Source organism: Camarhynchus parvulus, chromosome Z (assembly GCF_901933205.1).
Source record: "Camarhynchus parvulus chromosome Z, STF_HiC, whole genome shotgun sequence".
NCBI classification, from domain to species: domain Eukaryota; kingdom Metazoa; phylum Chordata; class Aves; order Passeriformes; family Thraupidae; genus Camarhynchus; species Camarhynchus parvulus.
The window spans coordinates 45,906,735-45,928,444 of record NC_044601.1 but is presented as its reverse complement, the minus strand read 5'-3'; the positions used below and the strand labels follow the sequence as shown (position 1 = coordinate 45,928,444).

The 21,710-nt window shown below is 36.6% G+C and overlaps 1 protein-coding gene across 1 annotated transcript in view; it reads left to right on the top strand.

Moving 5' to 3' along the window:
* Nucleotides 1-19,250, top strand: part of ANKRD31 (ankyrin repeat domain 31) — a 64,991-nt gene extending 45,741 nt beyond the window's left edge. The window contains 6 exon segments of the mRNA XM_030968680.1: nucleotides 228-1,287; nucleotides 4,543-4,683; nucleotides 5,216-5,312; nucleotides 8,427-8,562; nucleotides 8,564-8,607; nucleotides 19,099-19,250. Coding sequence (XP_030824540.1) covers nucleotides 228-1,287; nucleotides 4,543-4,683; nucleotides 5,216-5,312; nucleotides 8,427-8,562; nucleotides 8,564-8,607; nucleotides 19,099-19,250 — 1,630 coding nt within the window.
* The last annotated feature ends 2,460 nt before the right edge of the window (nucleotides 19,251-21,710 follow it).

Here is a 21,710-nt window from a genome sequence, read left to right as displayed (position 1 = left end):
ATTCCCACCTGCATCTTAATTCTGTATCCTACTTTGGGATTCTGCACTTCATTGTTCATAAACCTGGGATTTGAACATTAAACTTCATACATGATAAAAATATTGTTCAAATTTTAAATGGGAGATTTTAAATGTTGAAACGTATTCTTGTTCTTTGTTATGTCTATTAACTGTTTTAATTTTGTATTTACAGTAACTCCAATGTCTTTATTTTTTATTTTTTATAGGGCTTCAGTGGAATCATTTAAAAAAGGTGCACTAAGGAAACAATTAGTTAACCTTGCTTCTAGTCAAAAGAGCCTGTTGACTGTTGTCCAAAACCAGGAAAAATTAGTACAGAAATTAAAAAATTACAGAAAAACAAAGAAAGTGTTCAATTCATCATCAGAGAAGCAAATCTCAAACTTAGTTACTTTTCATGGAAGTGATACAAGCCAAAGTTTAACTGCTAATGAAATAATGTGTCCTAATACAGTAACATTTAGTATGGGGCTTGGTGCCAGCAAGCCTAATGGAAACAGAGTAGAAGCACATGTCTCTTTAGGAAATAGATTTCCAGCTCAGGAATGCATTCAGCATCCACACATCTGCTTGGATGAAACAGGAGCAAATAAAGAAGCAATTACAAGCAAGGAGGCTTCTGATCATGCTTTGGCATCTGGAAACGGAGTAAGAGAATATGCCTTTGACAACATGTCAAAGCTGACAAATGCTGCAGAAGTGATGACATTGCCTTCAGAACCTACTATTTCCACTGCTAAAACAAAGTGTTCCCAGCCAAAAGACATTGATTGTGTAGCAATTGTAGGACAAAGAAACAGGTCTTTAAATTGCACTTCAATGACCAACACATTAAATACTGTAGAATCCCAAAGCACTGTTGTCAGTAAGAATGTCTATCAGACAACCAGTCACTGCGAGCAGATTCTTTCACATGAGGATCTGCACAGATATGTGAATAAGAAAGAAGCTTTCCAGCAGCAACGGCAGCCGCAGCAAGAAATTTTAGTAGCATCTACAAAGAGCTTCTGTAATACTTTGCAGCAAATGGTCTTTCAGAGTAGTGAGAATTCATTTAATGCCAACCTGATACTTACTAATATTTCCTCAAATACAGACCCTCCAGCAAATATCAGTGAGAAATCTTCACAGAGTTATGGTAATCAGGAATGGGAAGAAAACCAAGTGAGATATGGATTGAGGAGTAAGAAAAAGAATCAGTTAATAGATCTACTTGAATTGGGAAGAATAAAGCCCGGAGAAAATGTTTTAGAATTCAAACTGCAGGTAATTGTTGAGAAATTATAATAGTAATAATATTAATATTAGTGGATAATAAAAATGCCCCCCACACTAAATCGGGAAACAGCAGTTCTCATGGTTTCATCTGCATCTTCAGCACTTACTAGTGAGTATTTTTATTCATTGGTTATAGATAACTGTTCATGAGTTTAAAAGGAAAATTATATGGATGAAGTCTTCTGTCAGCCCATGATTTTAAGACCCAGAATATTGAATAAGTAAAATTTGTGTTTAACTTTGCATTACCAGTTTGCTAATATTTCTTGTTGCTAGAACCAGAGTGGAATCTTTGGCTGATCTACATTGATTTTCATGAAAATCTACATGATTTTTATACTGGAAGGAGCAGGAATGTAATTGTTGTTATGACTTAATGTCATTCTTGGAAACAATTGTCAAGTCCCTCAAATAAAAAATGTGACATTTGGAGTTGTAGTGCTGTGATAGGCATGAATACATGCAAAATTTCTTGCTTACATGCTTGCTGATTCTGTAAGCATACAGTATGGTATGAACCATATTTAAAAAAGAAAAGAAACCCTTCTTTTTTAATACAAAAGCATTTCCCGTCCCTCCAAATAAAGAGCAGATTTTCACAACAGCTGCTAGGGACCTGGCTTAGTATTGAGCATATGAGGGAATCATTGACTGAATTCCGAGATGTGAGCTCGTGTCATGATTGGACACTGGCCCAATGCCAGACATCCACAAAAGTCACTCACTTGCCCTCCCCTGCCACATGTGGGCAAAGGAGAGAGAAAAGTTTAATGAAGGCTTCATGAGTTGAAATGAGGACCAGGAGAAAACACGCCAAGGGCAAAACAGGCTCAACTCAGATATACAAAGAGAATTTATTGCTAACAAAATCAGAGGAGGATAATGAGAAGTAAAAATAAGCCCTTAAAAAACACCTCCCCAGCCCTCCTTCCTTCCCACTGACAGTACAGGGAGACTGGGTTTTGATGGGAATTTTGGTCAGTTCATCACTCAAGGTTTTCTTCTGTTGCTCAGGGAGAGGAGTCCTTCTCCTGCTAGTCATGTGGTCCCTCCCACAGGACACAGTTCTCAGTGAACTTCCCCATTCCAGTCTGATGAGCAGCAGTCCTCTCAGACTGCTGTAACCTGAGTCCCTCCCACAGGCAGACAGTCCTCCCAGAACTGCTGCAGCGTGGTCACTCTTCCACGGGGTGCAGTCCTCCAAGGCCAGGCTGCTCCAGCCTGGAAGCAGGGCCCCCTCTCTCCATAGGGTCTCCCATTGGACCACAGCCTCCTCCAGGCATCCACCTGCTCCAGCATGGGCAGCTGGTGAATCTCTGCATCGCCCATGGATCCCCATGGGCTGCAGGGGCACAGCTGCTTCACCATGGTCTGCACCATGGCCTGCAGAGGAATCTCAGCTCCAGTGCCTGGAGCGCCTCCTGCCCTCCTTCTCCACTGACCTTGGAGTCTCCATGTTGTTTCCTTCACATATTCTCACCTCCTTCTCTTCTCTGGCAAGGAAGAGCTCTGTCCATTTTGTTTTGATTTTCTTCTTATATATGTTATCACAGAGACATTACCAACATCTCTAATTGGTCCAGTCTTAGCCAGCAGCATGTCCATCCTCAGAGCCACCAGGGATTGTTTCTGCCAGACATGGTGGAAGCTTCTGGCAGGTTCTTACAGAAGCTACCTCTGTGGCCCCCCTCTGCTGCAATGAACCAGGCTGTGCAAAACCAACACAGCTAGTTAATTTCCAGGGCAGCATATTGATAAAATATGTAAAGATTTTTTCAGCCAACTCACCAGTTTAGTTAATGTAGAAAGAACTCCTTTTCCTACACCTGTAATCTCAGGAATGGTTTTCTGCTGAGAGCAACCATTTTGTGTGGTCTTGTATTCTGGAACATAGGGTAGTGTAAGTCACAAGGCTGTATATCAGGCCATATGATAGGTGTGGAGACATGCTTCTTTTTTTTTCAAGAACATGTAATATTCATTTGAACCGCAAGATGACTAAGTGGAAAGATGAAAAATTCAGTATTCCTACTGTAATTTTTCAAGATAGTTGTCTGTGATAGCAGCTTGATGCACGTAGATCCTAAGGAATTATAACCCAGTGCTGCAAGTACAAGTGTTTGGCATGTAGAGAAGTCAGTCATCTTTACTAGGATGAAAATGACACTCATTTATGTCTTGGAAGACAGTGCCACGGAAATCAAAATTTAGAAGCCAGTGTCTGTTGCATTGCAAAGATATGATCAGTCAATTTCCCTTCTTTATCATTATAGAGATGTATTTGATAACAACATACAGCTGGTCTGTAGTCCTTACTTAAGGTTAGCTTTGGGCGGGGAGAATGCAATTGTTGAATACTGTAGACCTAGGTTGTGAAACTCTGAACTTAGGAACTCGGTTGAGTGCTCATTGAAATATTTGGGTTAATTGTCTTAGTTTAATTCTTAAAGCAACCCCAAGCCAGTGGATATGGTAGGAGATGTATTTTCTGGTGCATCATTCTCTTACTTGGATTGTTTAACCTTATGAATGGTAAGTGACCTTACTAAGTTTTGGCAGAATTGATCAAGAGTTACTTGTTGCATTATTTAGCTGTGTTAGTCAACTGAGGCCAATATGACAAAACCATGACTTACTCAACTATAAACAGCCATAACTTGTGCTTCTGGAGAGGTGTAAATGTTTGCAGAACTAGGCTGTATTAACATTATGAAAGAGGCATTAACAATAAGTTTGTTACGTACTTAATTTTGCATAAGGTAAGGCTGTTAGGTTCCTCCTAAAACACGTAAGTCATATCCCTTGATATAAGTGAAATTTTTTGTGCAAATATGTTTAATGTTTGACTGGTTTCTGAAACTTCACTCTGACATATATGTACCTTGTATAGCAGTTTGTTGTTGCACAGATTTGCCTCGTGTAACTGCCTGAGTTCAGTGTTGCACCTTAATTTATTCAAAGCCTTGTTTATGTGTAAGAGGAACTAAAATACAAATACAGTTCTGACAAACACACATAGGGAGATTTGTCCTCTGATAGGCTAAAGCTTCTTATTCTGGTGGAATAAATCATCTTTATTTTGTACAGTTTTTGATAGTGGCATTAGATTGCTTTACTTTTTTCCAGAGAAAAACAGAATTAGCTGCAACTTTTCAGCTATATTGTTCTTTGGCATTTTTCATGTTTCAAAGATCTTATATTTGTTAATTTATGAATTGAAATTATTTCTTTTTTTTTTTTTAGGAATTTAGTCATAAAGCTACACTCTTGAAGAATGGCAAGATCAGAACCAATAAAGGACAAATACTACAGAATCCAGTTCAGTGGGTTAAAGATATACTAGGAAGTGATATTTCTGTGACATGGAAGTATGCGTGGAATAAGGTAGGCCTCATTTGATTCCCAAAGTTAGCAATAATCAATGGCTGTAACAGGTTTCACTAATCTCCTTACTGTTATAAAAGCAAAAGAGGGTACAAGCCTGAATTTTAAATATCTTCTAACTTTTAATGAATGAGCAGCAAAGAAAGTGCTGTAGCTACATAGTTGTATAGTGATGAACTTATCATGAATGTTGAAAGAACATGGAATGCTCACACTGTAAGTTAAAAGGGATTTGAAAGAGTTGCTTTAAAGATGATTAAGACTGATAGAAAAAGCTAAAAGGTAGCTTGAATAAAAATGAACAAACTTACTGAAATAAAGGGCATTACAGATGGGCTGTATTATGCTTGGGGTTTTTTTAAATTAGAATTCAAATTAGCGTAATTTCTCCTTGATCTTGACAGATGCAGATTAGGCTTAGAAGTGCATAAACTCAGTTTTAAAAGAAAAGTGAAGTTTCTACACCTATCAGAAAAACCCCAAAAAATACTAATTAAAACAATCAGTTATCCATCTAGATTTCTTTTTACAGGTTACATATCTCGGGACAGAATTGTCAAAATTTAGTGTTGGTGAAACGTCAGTTTCCAGCGACCTGGAGTTACCAACACAGAAAGGAAATCCTTTGGGTATGTACCACTTAAAATCTAATATTCTTCATAACTGAAAGCAGCAAAAAGTGATTTCTAAAGGACTTAAAGCCCAGAACCTCTATTGCTTTCTAGTTTTTTTCTTGGGTATATGGTTATCACTGATCTTGAAATGTAAGTAGTGCCAAAATTTGTGCATGAAGTCTAAAAAACTACACTTCCATAAATTTGTTGTGTGAAGAGAATAGTTACTAATTATTTGGTTGTTATGTAAAAAAAAAAGAGCAACACTTTATATTAGAATATTTCCTATAAAGTGAAGTTTCGAGTAAGCCATTTTAATATTTTTTATTCTATTGCCCAAGCAACACTAATAATTAGGAGGATACTTAATTCTCTAGAAATAAATAGTCAAAAGAAACAAAGTGCATTGATATGACAAAATGACACTGAACAATTTTTTCAGAACTGCTTAGCAAACTTAAGAACTTCAGTCTAATTTTGATAAATAATGTATTCTCAGGGAAACACAAGTCCCTTTGACAACCAGTTGTACTTGGAGTCCATAAAGCTTTTGGGCCTTTGGGATTTGTTCTGTTAATTTGATAAGACACTCCATTTCATTTGAACTGGGATTCCAGGGTTGGTCTGTTTTTAACATACTGAAAGTAAATTTAAAGATAATAATTCAAAAGAACTAACTTGGTATTCAAATTACTGTGTTCTACTGGTATGTGCTTCAGGCTAAGAGCTTCCAGAGGGCGAGTTTATTTTTCCTTGCTTCAGTAACTTCAGGTTATACCAGGTGTAAGTGACTTAGATCTGTATTTAGTTTCCAAACTTTTTGATAGGCCTTTGAAAATTTCACTAGTTCTTCTGAATTATTTGTATTGTGAAAAATTTATGATAAACATTATAACTTCTAGAACAGAGAAATCTATTTATTCAAAAACTATTCTTGACAAAAAAAAAGTCGGTCTGAAGATCAGCAAGTGTTTTTCCCAAGTAGTCCAGGGTCATCTGGAAAAGAGTATTTAAGGAAGTTTTTTTGTGATACGTGATTTAAGATGACTGTAGCCACTGCCTAACTGTTAGTCTTAGATGGGAAGTTGAGGGAGGGCAAGTCAAAGTGTTCACAGTTTCAGTTCCATTTCAGATACTACATGGCCAGATATGTAGGACATTAAACAGTGCCTTAAATTGTTTCAGAAGAGGATTAATCTGCAGTGTTGTTTTGTGAGTACAGTTCTGCTCATTGGACAACCCTCAAATGGTTTCCAAGCTCAGTTCATGAGTTACCTTGTTCCAAGTGCTTTTTCCAACAGGCACTTTGCCTGCAGCCAGCCTGCTCAAAAGCAGAGGAAAGTTTGCTGGTGTGGATGTGAACTATTCCGTACTGCTTGCCTGGAGACCCAGAGTACCCAGGCACTCTTCTTTCTAATATGCTTAGGGCCTGTGTGTATGATATAGTAGAAGTTTTTTCTGCTTTTCAGAGAATCAAGCTTCTCTTTTTCTTTTTGTATTAATGATTTTTTTTCTGTGTGTCCCAGAGCATTGTTAAAAAAGAAGACTGGGACCTGAGAATTTGAGCAATTTTGAAGGAGAATGCTATTGTTTTTAATACCCCTCCCTCACTCTCTTTGTAGCTTCCTATACCTTGACCCAGTGCTCATTGAGCTACTGTATGAAGAGCATGGAGAAGTGGGAAGAAAATGATATATACAGTGGCTACGCCTAGTCATCTTGGTGTAGAATAGAAAGAAGTAGCTACCAATGAAATTTTTGTACAGCCCAGTTTAGGAAGCATGTCCTAGGAGCCTCTACCAAATCAAGGTCCTTTGGCAAGAAGAGAAGGAGTTTCTGTTCTGCGGCGGCTAACATAAGAAATGGTCCAGTTTTTCAGCTTGGTTGAGATTTATAAGGTGCTTCAATGTTTATATAGCATCAGACTTCTAGGTACATTAGGGGTGTTAGTACAAAAACCTTTAAGAGCCCATGAAGTAAAGCAGTCCCAGACCAATGCAAGTATTTAGTAGAAGCACTAGGGATTGCAGTTTTGGAATTGGTCATCTAAATCCTAACTAAATTTCATTTTATGTATCTTCTTTGAGTCTGAGTCGTCAGTCTCTCCTAGGATCATGCTAGCAGAAAGCAAGAATTACTGTATTCAAGCCTGAGTGAAAAGTAAACATTAAGCAAATGAGCAATACTCTTAGACTATCTGTATGCAGGAAAACAGAAGAAGCAGTTATGTTATGGCTTAGAATTTCTCCGTGCTTTCTGATACTTGTCATAATGTTTGTTTAAAATGACCAAGAATAACAAGGATTCAGAAGCAGATGTTAGCTGAAGAGTAGATTTAAGTTGTCAAGCAAATGTTGGTGTTAGGTATTTCACATTGAAATTCCAGCAAAGTCGCTTAAAAGAAAAGCTTATTCAGTTGTTACAGTAAGTGTGATGTGCACATTCATTTTGCAGATTGCTATTTCGGGAAGACAGTCTTTGGAAAACAGCATGACTAGTACAATTGTTGTGCTCAGGCAATCCCTTACTGCCTTTAACAACCATTAACCACCTGTAAAGATTAAAACAGCTCTTGTTCACCTTTTGTTCATGAAAGGTCCCAAAGTTGTATGGAAGAAGAGTGTTTCCAAGGGAATCCAAATGATTTCTTAATGGCTGAACCATAAGCTGTTTTGAAAGGTTTGTGTTAGTGTTATTTCAGGTATGGAGTATTAGATTTTAAAGTGAACTCATGAGGAATGCTTGAAAGCAAGTGGGAAAGTTGTGCTATGATTGTACGTGATATGATGTGTTTCTGTTTTCCTTGAGGCAAGCAATGAAACACGTACATTTAGTAGGCTGCTTTTCAAGTTAGAGTTTTGTGGTGTCTGTTGTAATTTTGCCAAGGAAGATATAGATTTAAAAAAACCCCAAAAAACAAGCCCCAGTCATCTTACAGCAGCAACTGCTGGGTTGGTAAAGGAGCAAAGGAAAGTTTGCCCTTACATGTGTTAGGTGATATAAGGCTAAGTGAAAATACAAAGAAACAAATAAAGAAAAATAAAAATCATAACTTCTCTGTGCATTAAACCATCAGTGTTAAGAGATACTTCTTGTTCCTCAAACAGAAGTATCTTTTCATGCTCCCAGGAAAGAATCTTATCACAAGGAACCACCAGCACTATCAGAATCCTGGTAGTGGCTCCATTGCTCAGCCTCTTGGAAGCTTTGACCTGAGTAATATGGAGCCAAACACCACATCCCTGCCACAAACATAAGTTGTGAGAGCTGTGTGCTGAAGTAGAAGCAGCTGTTGCCAGGGAATTTATGAGTAAGTGTTTTTTTAGCAGTCTAGAAAACCTAATGGTGGATGCAAGGGCTATGCAAGAGATATGAGAGGAAAAAGAAAAGTAGGTGGCATGGAATTGATTTGTGTGTGGGAGGGAAAGAGTGCTGGGGAAAAATGATTACACTCCTGAGGGTTTAGATTAGATCTAAATGACCCAATAGCAGCATTTTTCAGAGCTCAATATGGTCAACTCTCCTGTGTCGAAATTAGAAACATTTTGCTATTTTGGTGTAGATAACAAAATAACTTCATGTCATTTTGAGTACTCAGTTAAATGTCTCAAAAAAAATAGCATGGAGAAATGTCTTCTGGATTTAGATGGAGAAATATGATACATAAGCATTGCTAAATAATCTTGTATAATCTAATTCAGAGGGTGGTGTGGAAATGCTTCTGAAGATGCTTTGACCTTTATGTAGTTGACCAAGCTTGTAACTTTGTGTTTTCAGTGTTGCGTTTTTACATTGATTGCACATTAAACCCCATCTGTAATACTTGTATGATTTGAACAGTGCCTATTGCACTTCATTTGGTATTTTTGCCTCTACTGCCTGTGATTACATTATGGAGGGATGACCCTGACTCACCACAGTGCAAAGTTAGAGTTATCAGCTCAAACCCCAGTGCCAGATAATGCTGCACTGGTGAGGGTAACAGTGCCAAGCCAGGTCCGCTATGGGAGGCAGTAAGACAGAAAACAGAAGTGAATCTAGTCTTTGTCAGTTATTGGAAACTAAAAGTGCATCCATATTTTAAAGCAATTCTTAATGCTTCTGTATATAGGCCCTACAGCTACCTTGCAAGGATTAAGCTGAGAAACCTCTGGAGAAAATGCTTTGTTATCCTTTTTTTTTTTTTAATAGAAGCAAACAGGCTTTGTATCTTAAATGGCAGGGCAGAATATTTGGAGGAAGGCGGTCTGTAATGTTACAAAAAATAAATTCTGTAGTAGATTGCTACATGTATTTATATCAAAAAACTCAGATTGAACTGCTCTTTGATATTAATTGAAAAGTAACAAAGACTGTGGTTTATAGAAGTTATGTATCTCTGCTGAACAAATGAACAGCCAGATTGACATTTTCTCAAATATGCCTACTATTTGTGTTCTGCTTGGCAAAATAATGGTCTTATAGCATATACGGTCATTGTCACGCTACCATCTATGTGCTCAGTCCTGAATGGAAACAGTTACAGCAAGAGTGTAGAGTTATAGTGTAGCAAAAGTAACCATTAACAGACAGTGGAGATAATGCAAAATTAAAGATATATGTTATAAAAAAAATTAATAAACTGTATATTTACAGGAATGTTGTTCCATATATAAATTTTTGTTCATACCTACTTTAATTACTCTGTCAATTGAAGAAAAAAAGCTGCTGAACATGCAGTATAATACAAAAAAATTTATCTACCATCTCAATTTTGACTTCTCTGCCTTGTGGATCTCAAATCATTTCTGTGGAGGTCTAAATATAAGCTTCTCAAGTTTCACAGTCTGACCATTTTTTAAAATAAACTGTAAAAAGAAATCTCCTATTTCAGAAGGAAATTCCTTTGCAAGCATCTCGGGATGAGTGCTTCAATAAGTCTCTTAAACGAAATTTTGTAAGCACTATGAGAAGGCTCGTAACCCATACTGCACTGGTTTGCCCTCTAGTTCTGTTTCCAAAGAAGTAGGCACATACCCAATGCCACCGCTGTTTTACTTTGTGCTAAATAAAATCTGAAGGTAAAGCTCAGCTGTATAAGTTGGCTTTAAACTAGTTTACTTGCTGGGCTTTACTAGTCCTGGAAGATGATAGAAGGGTAATCAATTTCAGTTTTCTTGGTAGTCAGTTGTCCTGTCTTGTACACCAGTATAAAGTTGTGATGCTGAAATGTCTGGCTTAACAAGAGAGCATTTAAATCCATGTAAATCATTCCAGTTAAATGAAACGTAGCTATTATGTGTCAGTTCTAAAACAAGTGTAAAATCAAGCTAGTCGAAAACATGGCATGTGCATATTTGCAACAGTCTTCCATTATACTTTAAATTGTAAACTTTTCAGGACAGCGATGTCATATGCATATTTGAACCGTTGAGGATACTTTGTAGCATAATCCAAACAACAAATCTAGCCCATTGTAAAATTAATATTTTGTGCTGTACTGTACTCCACATCAGAACCCTGGGTTTTGATTACGCTCAGACAGGTCAGAAACTACTTTCACTAGAAAACTTTACTATTGTCTTCTTCATGTTTTTGAAGGAAATCAGGAAAAGACGATGAATAACATTAGTGGTTGAAAAATCAAGACGTAAACTCAGAACCCAAGTTTATTATTTCTGACAAAAATAGCATGGCTTAAGGGACTTGATTCTATATATGTGAATTTTTTGGACTGGGTATTATTGAAGTAGTACTTACCATACTATTAATAATGGCAACAGTGATGTGAAAGAGAAGTACTTGAAATATTTAAAAACCCCCAGTGAACAAACAATATACAAACAAAAACCAAAATCCTGACATCTCATATATATTTTTTCTTCCTTACCTATAGTAGAATATTCATCAACTACGCTACGTCCCCATTTATGTGACTCTAAAAGACAGGGAGATGAACTATATATTCTTTGTGTTTTGTACTTGGAAAGAAAAGTGAGATTATAGACAAAAATGTCTATCCATAATATTTTTCAATCTTGGGGAGATTTCAAGGTGCAACTATTACACTGTTCTCTCTTCTTTATGGCTTACGGACAAAATACTTGAAAGTACTTTTCAGTACTGTAAAGTTCTAGGCATTTGCTTTATGTGCTTACATGCTTTACAAAGAAGTGCGCAGTTCTGTCTGCAGAATTTACAAAGAAGTATTTTCCAGTAACTGCATACCTTGGCTGTGGTATAGACTTCCTTCATCTTGCTTTCCAAAATCCTCTACCTGCTGTTATTTGACTGTCAGCAAGGTAGGAAGTAAAATGTCACATGATTGATTCAGACTTGAGCTATGTGGCTAGCAAGAGCTAAACAAAAATCACTTTTCAGAGGGACAAAAATTGTGGGTAGGCAGTGGGGGGTAGGGGAAGAAACAGCTATCAGGGACTGCATGCCATGGAAACCAATTCTAAGTATCTCATGTCTGTATTTCTTACCTGTAAGCCAGATTTTTCTGACATTGGAAAATTACCTCAGATGAAACCAAATGTTTCTGTGATTGCATAGAATCCATGGCTAACATAGGTTCAATTGGACCTTTGGAAGTATTCAGTCCAACTTCCTGTTCAAAGTAAGACCAATTTCCAAATTAGATAAATTTGCCTTGTCCAGGCAAATTCTGCATATTTTCAAGGATGGGTATACCTATGCCTAACCATGCTCAGGATGAATTTTCCCCCAGTTGGAAACTTGCTTGTTAAAACTTTTGCCCCTTTTTTTGATACAGAAACTATGTTCTTCTAAGAAGTCCAGCCAGACTACTTAAAACTGACTCCTAGCTGAGTGCTCTGAACATTGGCTTTCTGGCCTTTTTACTTTGTGAAACAAGTGGTAAAAGAATCCTTTGATAACAGACCCATCTTCTTACTTAATCCGGTGCACTATAGCATTTTCGTCTGCTTTGGTGGTCCTGTGGAGACTGAGAGAAGACTGAGACAAACCGAACTGTTTGTAGATTATCTTCCTGGAACACATCTTTTCTTGTCTTATGAAAGTAATAAATGCAAGGCAGTGTGAGACACATCAGCATTCAAGAGGCACTGGCTTCTGCTTGCTGCTTTGCTTTAGACAAACAAGACAGACTCTTTTGACATCACATTGGTAATATGAGGTGAAAATATTTAGGACATTACCTGATGATTTTATCTTGGGAAGTGTTCAAATTTTATCACTTTTTTATCTGGTTGGTGTTTTTTTCAGGAATCACTTTTAATAAAGTTACAACAAAGCTTTTAAACAAAACAATTCAGTCCTTCAATCACCATGTGATAATAGTGTAGGAGAAGGCTCTAGAAGTTGTTCTGAGGTTGTACATAAAACTCAAAAAATAGCCGCTGTAGATTTCACCAGTGCATGAAAAACAGGAGCTGTTGGTTTTTCAAAGGGCTGTTCTGACCTGAACTGAAACTTGATTTATAACTTGTCTTCTGTTTCTTCCAACCTGCATTTCAGTCTGCTATAAACTGCAAGAATTTTGAAGTGTTCTGGTTTTAATTACCCAAGTTTGGAGCTGGAACTTTTTATACACTATCTTGGACATTAATTTCAGGTTTTCTAAAATGGTTAGAAATAATTTTAGAGAACCATTTTCATTTCAAATGAGTATACAAGTGAATCATTATATAATCAAGTCTACAACAATAACATAATAGGTTAAAGAAAGAATCGTATGCTGGAAACCTACACCCTCCTAGTCATACCAAGAAATAGTCTCTTCCAATTATTTTTAAATCAATCTTTGGGTCTTTTAAGAATGGATACTAGTATATGATTTTGTTGATGTTGAGTTCAAAATCATTAATGTTGCTATTTAAATACAGTGATGGACTTAATTGAGAAACTGAAAGGTCCTCTGGACAGCTATGTATACATATTTTTTAATAGAAAATATTTTTTAATAAGAGAAATGGAACCAGCCATTCTGTTTTATTTTAGAAGTAGTTATTTTATTTTATTTATTTATAAATTCAGTCTTGAAGATAGATTCTTTTATGGAAGGATGTGCATAGTTCTCAGTGTTGGTATGTATGTCAATTATACTTCTCTCACCTTTTGGGGATAAAATCATTTTAACATCTATAGCAAAAAAGAGCTACTAAGATGTAAATTGTCATTTTGTGTCCCTGAGGGACTATTGAAACATTGCTGGATTTCTACAATACATTGGCAGACTTTACTTTGATACATGGTTAAATGAATAATGTAACAATGTCTTTCAGGCACCAATCCAAGGTACCTGAAAAATAATAATTCAGTATATGTCACATAATAAGCATTTGTAACTGTGTAACAGCCATATATCCCAGGATATGTAGGGAAAAAACAGTTACTATATAAGAACATGATGTAGGCAGAAGGTTAATGGAAAATAATATATTCGTATCACTTATCTGGGTAATGCTCTCAAGAAGCCTGTAAAGCAGCATTTCTGTTGTACATTTTTCAGACATTTAGAAACAGATGAACTGTTAACTGTGTGTCTTGAAAAAGCATAACATCTTTGGGTTCATTTTTGGGAATAATACTTTCTACCATATGAAACCTAATTTAAGAATTCAGCATAAACATTGACACTGATGCTTTAGAATAAAAGGCATGAAAACTTAGTTTCTAATCATACCTGCAAGTTCCTTTTACTATGCAGACACAGTGCAACAAAAAAGGCCACTGTTATGGAGCAGTTAGAAAGAAGAATCATTCTAAACACCTAATATTTTTTCTGCTTTATGACATTGCTTATGCCAGTATTACTGGATACATAAACAGACCTTGAACTTCTAAGGAATACTGTCCTTTATTGAGTGGAGAAAGAAATGTTTCTTCCCCAAATACACAATTTTATCTAGAAAGAATGGAATAAAATAATGAGTTGTGAAAGTGTGAATTAAATTCCACATTACTGCTATACAGATTTCAGTTATAGGCAGATAGCGAACTGAACCTATAGATCATCCATGATGAGTCATGGATGATATGTGCAGAAAGAAACCATAAGCTAAGGTACAATCAGGAGGTGCTCTATGTCCTTCTGATACTGTTATAGCTGTTCTATGAATGACCTGGTCATTGTAGTCCATTAAGGAGCTTCCAAACTGAAATTATTTATTTATTAATATGATGCTATAAATAACCTTTGATTTTTTTTCTGTAATTATCAATGCAGAAAATGCAGTGTGCATGATTTAGGCCACTGGATTAATTCTTGGGGAAAAGGTACTTTCAGCATTGGGGTGGAGATGAACACAAAGGATCACAATGCAGTTAGTCAAAATTCCTGCTAGCCTGTATCTTGTAGTGGGTGGACACCACTTTAACTTTAGATGTCTGACTGATTTGATTGATCTGTTCATTAGAAGAAGATGTCTCCTTACTGATTGATTTGTAAGGACAGAGACTGTGGACTCCAGCATTTATAAGAGAAAAAAAGAATTGATATCTATATCGTGTGAAGTGAATCAAGAACTCTGGGGAGACCTGAAAAAAGTGAATGCATTAAGAGGAAAAAAAAATTAAATTACTGGGAAAACATTGTGTTTTGTAGGATATAGTTCTGGCCTTACAATGGCAATCTGTCCACACACATCTCTTTTTCCAAAATACCAGGTATTGACCAGCTTTTCTTTCCATTTGATAGATCATGAATACCAATTTTTAAAAACCTGAAGAACACAAAAGGCAGTTACTTGCTTTCAGTCAAGTCTCAGGAAAATATTAAGTGAAATAAGCTCTTGATGTGTCTGTAACCGAAACCACTGATATATTCCAATCTTAGGAGAGAGAAAGAGCTATATGTACCGGGCCATGTGTCTGGGTTAAAAGGAAATAAGGCATAGGAAAGCTTTAGTTTTGGTCTAAACTAGACAAAAGCTCATATTCCTCTAACTGAGATTTCTTCTTCTTCCTTAATAATTGTAGTAGAATATAATGAACCAGTACCATGTTGAACTGCCCTGGTGAACTTTTCAGCTTAGTTATTAAATTTCAGTTGTTAATCCAGGTTCTAGTGTCCAGGTTCAGTGTAATAGGAACACTTAATCCAAAAGAAAAGTTATTTTCAAAATTATCACTAGCATGGGCAGAATTATTGTGCCTCAGTCCAGTAGCAGCCTTTATTTAAAGATTCAGAAGGCCCAAAAATGTTGTTTATATGAACTGCTGGCTGTCATTTCTGAGGCCTTACTTGGTCTGAATAGACAATGCCTGTTGGAACCCTTGGGTTGTGACTGATCTTTTCTAAGTTCTTGAGGGGAGTGTGGATAAGGCCCAAGAAACTTGAAAGCACTTAAGACAGATTTTTGTTCTATTAATATTCTGCTGTGGCAGTTTAGATCAAATGCTGTCACCTTTAAGTGTGTTGTTCTTAGATCTTCTCTTTGTTTATGCATTTGTAGCCTGTGTCTAGGCTAGTTGTGCTGAACCAGATCCTTTTGAGTCTCAGAAGAATAAAGTCTCCTGTGGCTTTGCCAGATACTGCAAATCAGTTCATCTTTCCCTCAGATCTGATAATCATCATTACTTGTTTTATAGAAGCATTTAAACTGGATTTACTGATGCTTGTAAATTTACTCAAATTTATGTTGCCTAAACTGCAAGAGCATTTAAATTATTTTACAGATAATTTACACCAGTAAGATAATTGTAAAATACATAACCCAGTTTTTGGATACTTCCCATACTTTCTTGCTTGGGAAAAATAAGGTAGATACTAGTGGGATTTTTAAGGCCTGATCTTTCAGGAGCTATTTGAATGATCAGAAAATGGTGACTCTGCACTGAAGTGACAATTTTGTCTTCACTGACTAACGCTTATGCAACTGGAGATTATAGTCTGACATTTGTGTAGTTTCCATTAATGGAAATTCTCCTTAAGTACAATTTTCAGATTCATAGCAGCCACAACAGACAAGGACTGCTAGAGATGTAACAAAATGGAAACACAAGTTGAAAATATTTAGAGTGATTTCAAAACTATAAGATTAAAATGGATGCCTTCAAAGACAGAAGGGATATTGATAAGCGGGATGGTAAAGCTGTCAAGAGACAACATGTGTTTTCCCCATATTTATGGAAAAAAAACTCTCATTCTGATATTGATACTTTATCTTGCTGTTCCTGAAGATGATAGAAGACTGACAGAATAGGACAGCAAAGGTGGAAAAGCAGAGAAAGGCCCTACTTGTGTGTCTAAATTTACTAAGTTTGCTTCTGTACCTGAGGCACTGAGTTTTGGATAACAGTATAGGAACCTTTCTTGGCTGCTTACAACCTCTAAACTGCTAGTCTTTTTTAAGAGGATTAAAGTCAGCAAAGTACAAGAAGAAAACATCAAAGTGGGTATCAGAAGATTAAATATAGTAGCAAAGGGAGAGAGAAAGGGGAGAAAGACTTGAGAAAGAAAAATGCAAAGGAAAAGAAATCATTGGTGTCAGAGGAAGAAACATGGGAACCAAAATACTGATTCACACCTACTTGGGAAAATTACTGTCTGTGGATATAGAAACTTTTTTATCAAACACTGGTGTCAGAACTGAGAAAGGCACTTTAGGATGTATAAATTACTGTGCTTTTGCTAGATGTTGACTGTTATCTAAAATTACTGAGAAGTGGAGAATATAGAGATTAGATATGTTAATGGTTCACTTAGGTAAAGTACTTTATGGTGGAATAGTGATGTTTAATCGACAAAATGTTAATCCAGTAGGTAAAACATAATTTTGACACAAAGAAATCAACAAAGAAAGCTGTTATGTGCTGCTCCAAAAGGTGACTTCAATATATGTATTTGGTCTTATCTCTCTTAGAATTCACATTTGAGTTGAGAGTTTTTAGTCCATAAGTTAAATCATTGCAGTACAGAGAAGAGCCTTTCCAAAGTAAGAAAATAGCATCTTTTCTCTAATTATGATCTATCAGTACAGGATCTTAAATTAGTTGCAGGCTTTGCTAAGAATTTTCCTTCTACTTACATACAAAATGTGGACATTTCAGAACAAAAAAAGAGCATTTTTTCAACTAGAGCAGGTTGAAGTTATGCCTATCATGCCATTGTATACTCAGCATTAATGAAAATGTTTCATCTCAGTTTCTGCCAGTTTATTTTCTTTAAAAAAATCCCAGGCATACTTTAAGATCATTTTTACCTGAAGTTGTCTTTAAAACTATTTTGTGATTTTTTTATCCAAGCATTCCTTGTACCTTTACAACATCACTTCTAAAGGAGTATGTAAGTTGGTCTTCTGGTGTGACTGACTGCTGCTTCTTAAGTGTGAGGAGTGTTGTGATGTAACTTTCCGCATAGGTCTAGTGTGCAGCCTGCCCATCTTTGTTGCAGTCAGTGATACTTAAATATATTCCAGATATCAGATCATACATTTTGTTCCATTATGTACTGTGTTATGTGTACTGAACATGCACTGAGCTTGTAAGACACACAAGACTCTATTTGCACCTCTGAACACCAACCTCTCTTTCTAGTAGCAACTTGCTACTTGGCTGGCTTTGGGTGGTGTGCTCCTGGAACTCAGGAAATGGCACCAAGACATGGAATTAAAAGGTCTAACACCTGCATATAGTGCTGTTTGTTTTAGCACTGGCACCACTGATGTTGTCCATTCAGTGAGTTTATTTTGCTTCTTTGAATTGCTGTAGATGACAGAAATGAAAAGTGGCAGTAACAAAGAAATACTCTTGGGATGGCATATGATAGCCTGGTAATAAGTACAAGCTAACTGGCCAACTGATGTCACTCCAAATATGTTTTCTCTGCCTCTTGACAAGGATTTATCTTGACTGATCTAATAATCCTGAAATAAGGATCCTGGTTTGCTTCTTGAGGATGCTTGAATGCTGTTTGGACACAGTATTTTGTTGCAGTTTGTTGTTTTGGTTTTGTTGTTGGTTTTTGTTTGTTTTTTCTTTTTTTTTTAAACAGAAACCATCTCCACTTCCATGAGAGTTCTCTCTCTTTACCCCATCTGCTGTGTGTAACAGTTGTGCCCTCACTGGCTGTTTTCTCTGTTGGGCTGGTTGTGGCAGCTCAGAAACTGTGTTACTTTGTGCAAGGGTACTGAAGGGAGAAAGTGGGGATGAAAGATGTATGAAAGCAAGTAACTCTGAGATCTGAAGTTCCGAGTGCATTTTGGAATCTGTGTTGTTATGGATCAGTGTCTTTTATTTCTCACTGGTGGATCTTTACAATGTTACTTTGTTAGTGTTTTTTAACAGTGAGAAAGGTTCACCTTCTCCTGTACTGACAAAAGTGCTTTAAATTTATGCATTGCAATAGTTAATTCAGTCCAGCAGACACTCAAATATTGAAAATATTTATAGTTCAGTCCTGCAATTTCTTCTGTACATGTCTACACTTTATATCTTTTCATAAAGTTGTTTCAGGATGGGCATTCTCTGTGAGAGATTCCTTATTTTGGGAAAGTACAATGAACATGCCTCTTTGTAGATATACTACATGAAATCCAAGCAGTACTGAAGAACAACTGCATTTTCCTATTATATAATTGAAGATGTCTGGGATGGCTGGCTTCCTAGGCTGGGCACCAGGAGGTGTAGTGTGGCCCTTGTCTCATTGAGGACTGGGTCTGAGTGAGACATACTGGTGAGATGTCATAAGTCTGACCCCACAAGATTCCTAGGGCACATTACAGATTCTTAGGGATCACTAAGACTTGCAAGGTTCTGACAAACTGCAAATACCTTTTTAGGTAATAGTGCCAGTGACTGTTTTCCATTAATCATTTGCATTCATTTTCAACAGGCTCTTCTGTCCAGTTCAACTCAGTGGAAAGCCTGACACATTTTCTTCAATTCCATGAGATAGTAATGGCACATAAAGAGGAGTTTCTACCATGCTCTGCAATGGAAAAGCACTGGAATTTCTACAAAGAATGCAAAGATTTTGGATTCTAAAGACTTATTGCATGCTAATGCATTTTTCTTTGCCATCACTTAAAAGTAAACATTTTGAGCTTTTCAAACTAAGTACTTTGCTGCTGTCATTTTGATAAATCATTTGTCCAGCACTTGGGATGATGGAAAATTTGTTTGGGTAAGTGAGGAACAGGGAAGTACTTAGTAGCAGGCAAAGATAACTGTATAGAACTAAGTAATATTTACTCTTGCACTGCAAGGCTAAGAAATGGGGAAATAGATAGGATTTACACACTGATGCTCATTGTGAATTATATTCCAGGTTGATTACTTTTAAGTTGGATTTTTCAAGTTGAACTTTTTAAAATTAAGTTTTAATTTCAGATTAAGGTAACTGCCCGTGCTTGATGGGACAGGACAGAAACAGACAGGCATCAGCACTCACAGTCACTTACACCTAAACCTGGAACTGCTGTGGCTGAGCATGTGCTATCAGATATGGTAGTGCATGTTTGTGTAGTAACATAAATTGTTAGGTTAGGCAAAAAATCAAGATGAGCAGCCTTGGAAATCATCATCATAAAGCTTTGCTTTATGTGGTATATATATGTGTGTATATATATATATATATATATATATAAACATTTGAGAAGGGGAACAAGTGGTCAGAGAGATTAAAAGAAGAATCTTAGCCGTTGGAAGTGCTCAGGAAAATTCCATTCATGTTCCAGCCAAATCTCTCTGATAGGCAGAAAATGCGCTGGCATATGACAGGAAATGCAATTAGCCTGTTTGTGGAACACGAATTTTTCCAAGTAACAGCATCTCAGATATTCATCCCAATCTCTGAGGGATTTCTTTTGTTTTAATTTTACAATATTTGAATCTGCTTTAGCAGCATATTTGTGACAGTTTTGATTGTTAAGAGAGTTATCTGCATTCAAGTGATATTCTTGCTCTTTCATTCTTTGGATTATAAGAAGAGATGGAATAATAGCACCTGCTACTGCTAACTCCAGTGAATAGGATGGGAAGTAACTCCTGTTAATACGTAATGTCAGCAAGGTATTTTGGAGTGTGAAGAGCTTTTCTGCAAAGATCTGATTAGTGTCTTAAACAGAAGTTGGTTTAGGGAAGTAAGAGGGGTCTGATGTGCAGAGAGCTAGTACTATGCCGTAGGATGCATGAGCAGCCGTAGCCTGATGGGCTGTAAAGAATAAAGAAATGCCAGTGGCCTGGAAGTCAGAAAAGGTAAAAGCTGCTGAGTGACAGGTATTTTGTAAAGTCAGTTTCACAAAGAAAGAAAATGGAGTGTTCTCACAACGGCAGCAGCAAAACAAACCTAAAGGCCTATTGTTTCAAAGGAAGTGCTCATTCAAATACTGCGCTTTCACTGAAAAGTAAAAGGTATTTGACTATTAAAATGACCTCTGAATTACATGTTTGTTTGACATTTTTTCTTTGTTGCAAGATGTCTAATAAAATTAATGTACAAAACCCAGGAGAATTTGACAGCACTATTTTGGTCTATTATATTAATGTGATTACATGACCTAAGGCAATCCTAAGATACAGTGACAGAAGACTGAATGAGCAAGCTGAGCAAAGAGGTAAAAATGCAAAGTGATACATGAAAACCACTGTCTCTTACAGATGCTGTATGTAAAACTAATCTACCACTGAGGCTTTTTTCAGTTTTTCAGTTGTATATAAGCATCTTGAGAAAGGCATTAGCTTGATAACATATGGCTTAATATGACTAACAAATGTAGGATTCTGCTCCCCAAATCTTAAAACGGTGAATATTCTCTAATTTCCCTGCTGGAGTCCTTTGATTTTAATGTAAAGATCCATGAAGAGAGAAAAAACTTAAACCATCATGTTTTCTCAGTTTAAATTTATGCTTTTTAAGTGTACCTTTGCATAAAAATATCATTGGTTGTCACTGGTCAAAGATGGGCAGCTGTTAGTGATGTTAACTGCAGCAGAGTAACAAGGCTTCTACTCACAAGTGGCAGGTCCCTCTCCCAGCCCCTTCTGCTGCTTTCACAATTCAGTTCTTTTATTTAGTAGAGCTCTTCTCCACTCTTAGGCTGTGAATTAGCACTTACTTCATGTGGTGCAGGCTAAAGTAAAAAAGAATGTAAAATGCAAATAGTAAGACAAAACTCCTGGCATTCTGACTGATGTTAATATTCACATGGGGAATAAAAGGATAAAAAGGTGATGCAAAAAGCCAAAAATTCAGATTCATATTTCCACATAATTATATATTTAGTTATTGCTGACATGGAATTAAAAAAAATTGGTGGAGAGATTAATACCAGTAAGGAAGAATGCAAGATTCAAAACAAAAGAATGAGTGAAGAGGAAGATAAGCAGCTGGGAGGCAGACAATATAACACAAGATCCATCAATTTTAAGGCCAGCAGGAACCAGTGTGACCTCGTGAGTAACAGGTCAGAGGTCATGAAGCTCTGTAAGCAAGGGAAACACATG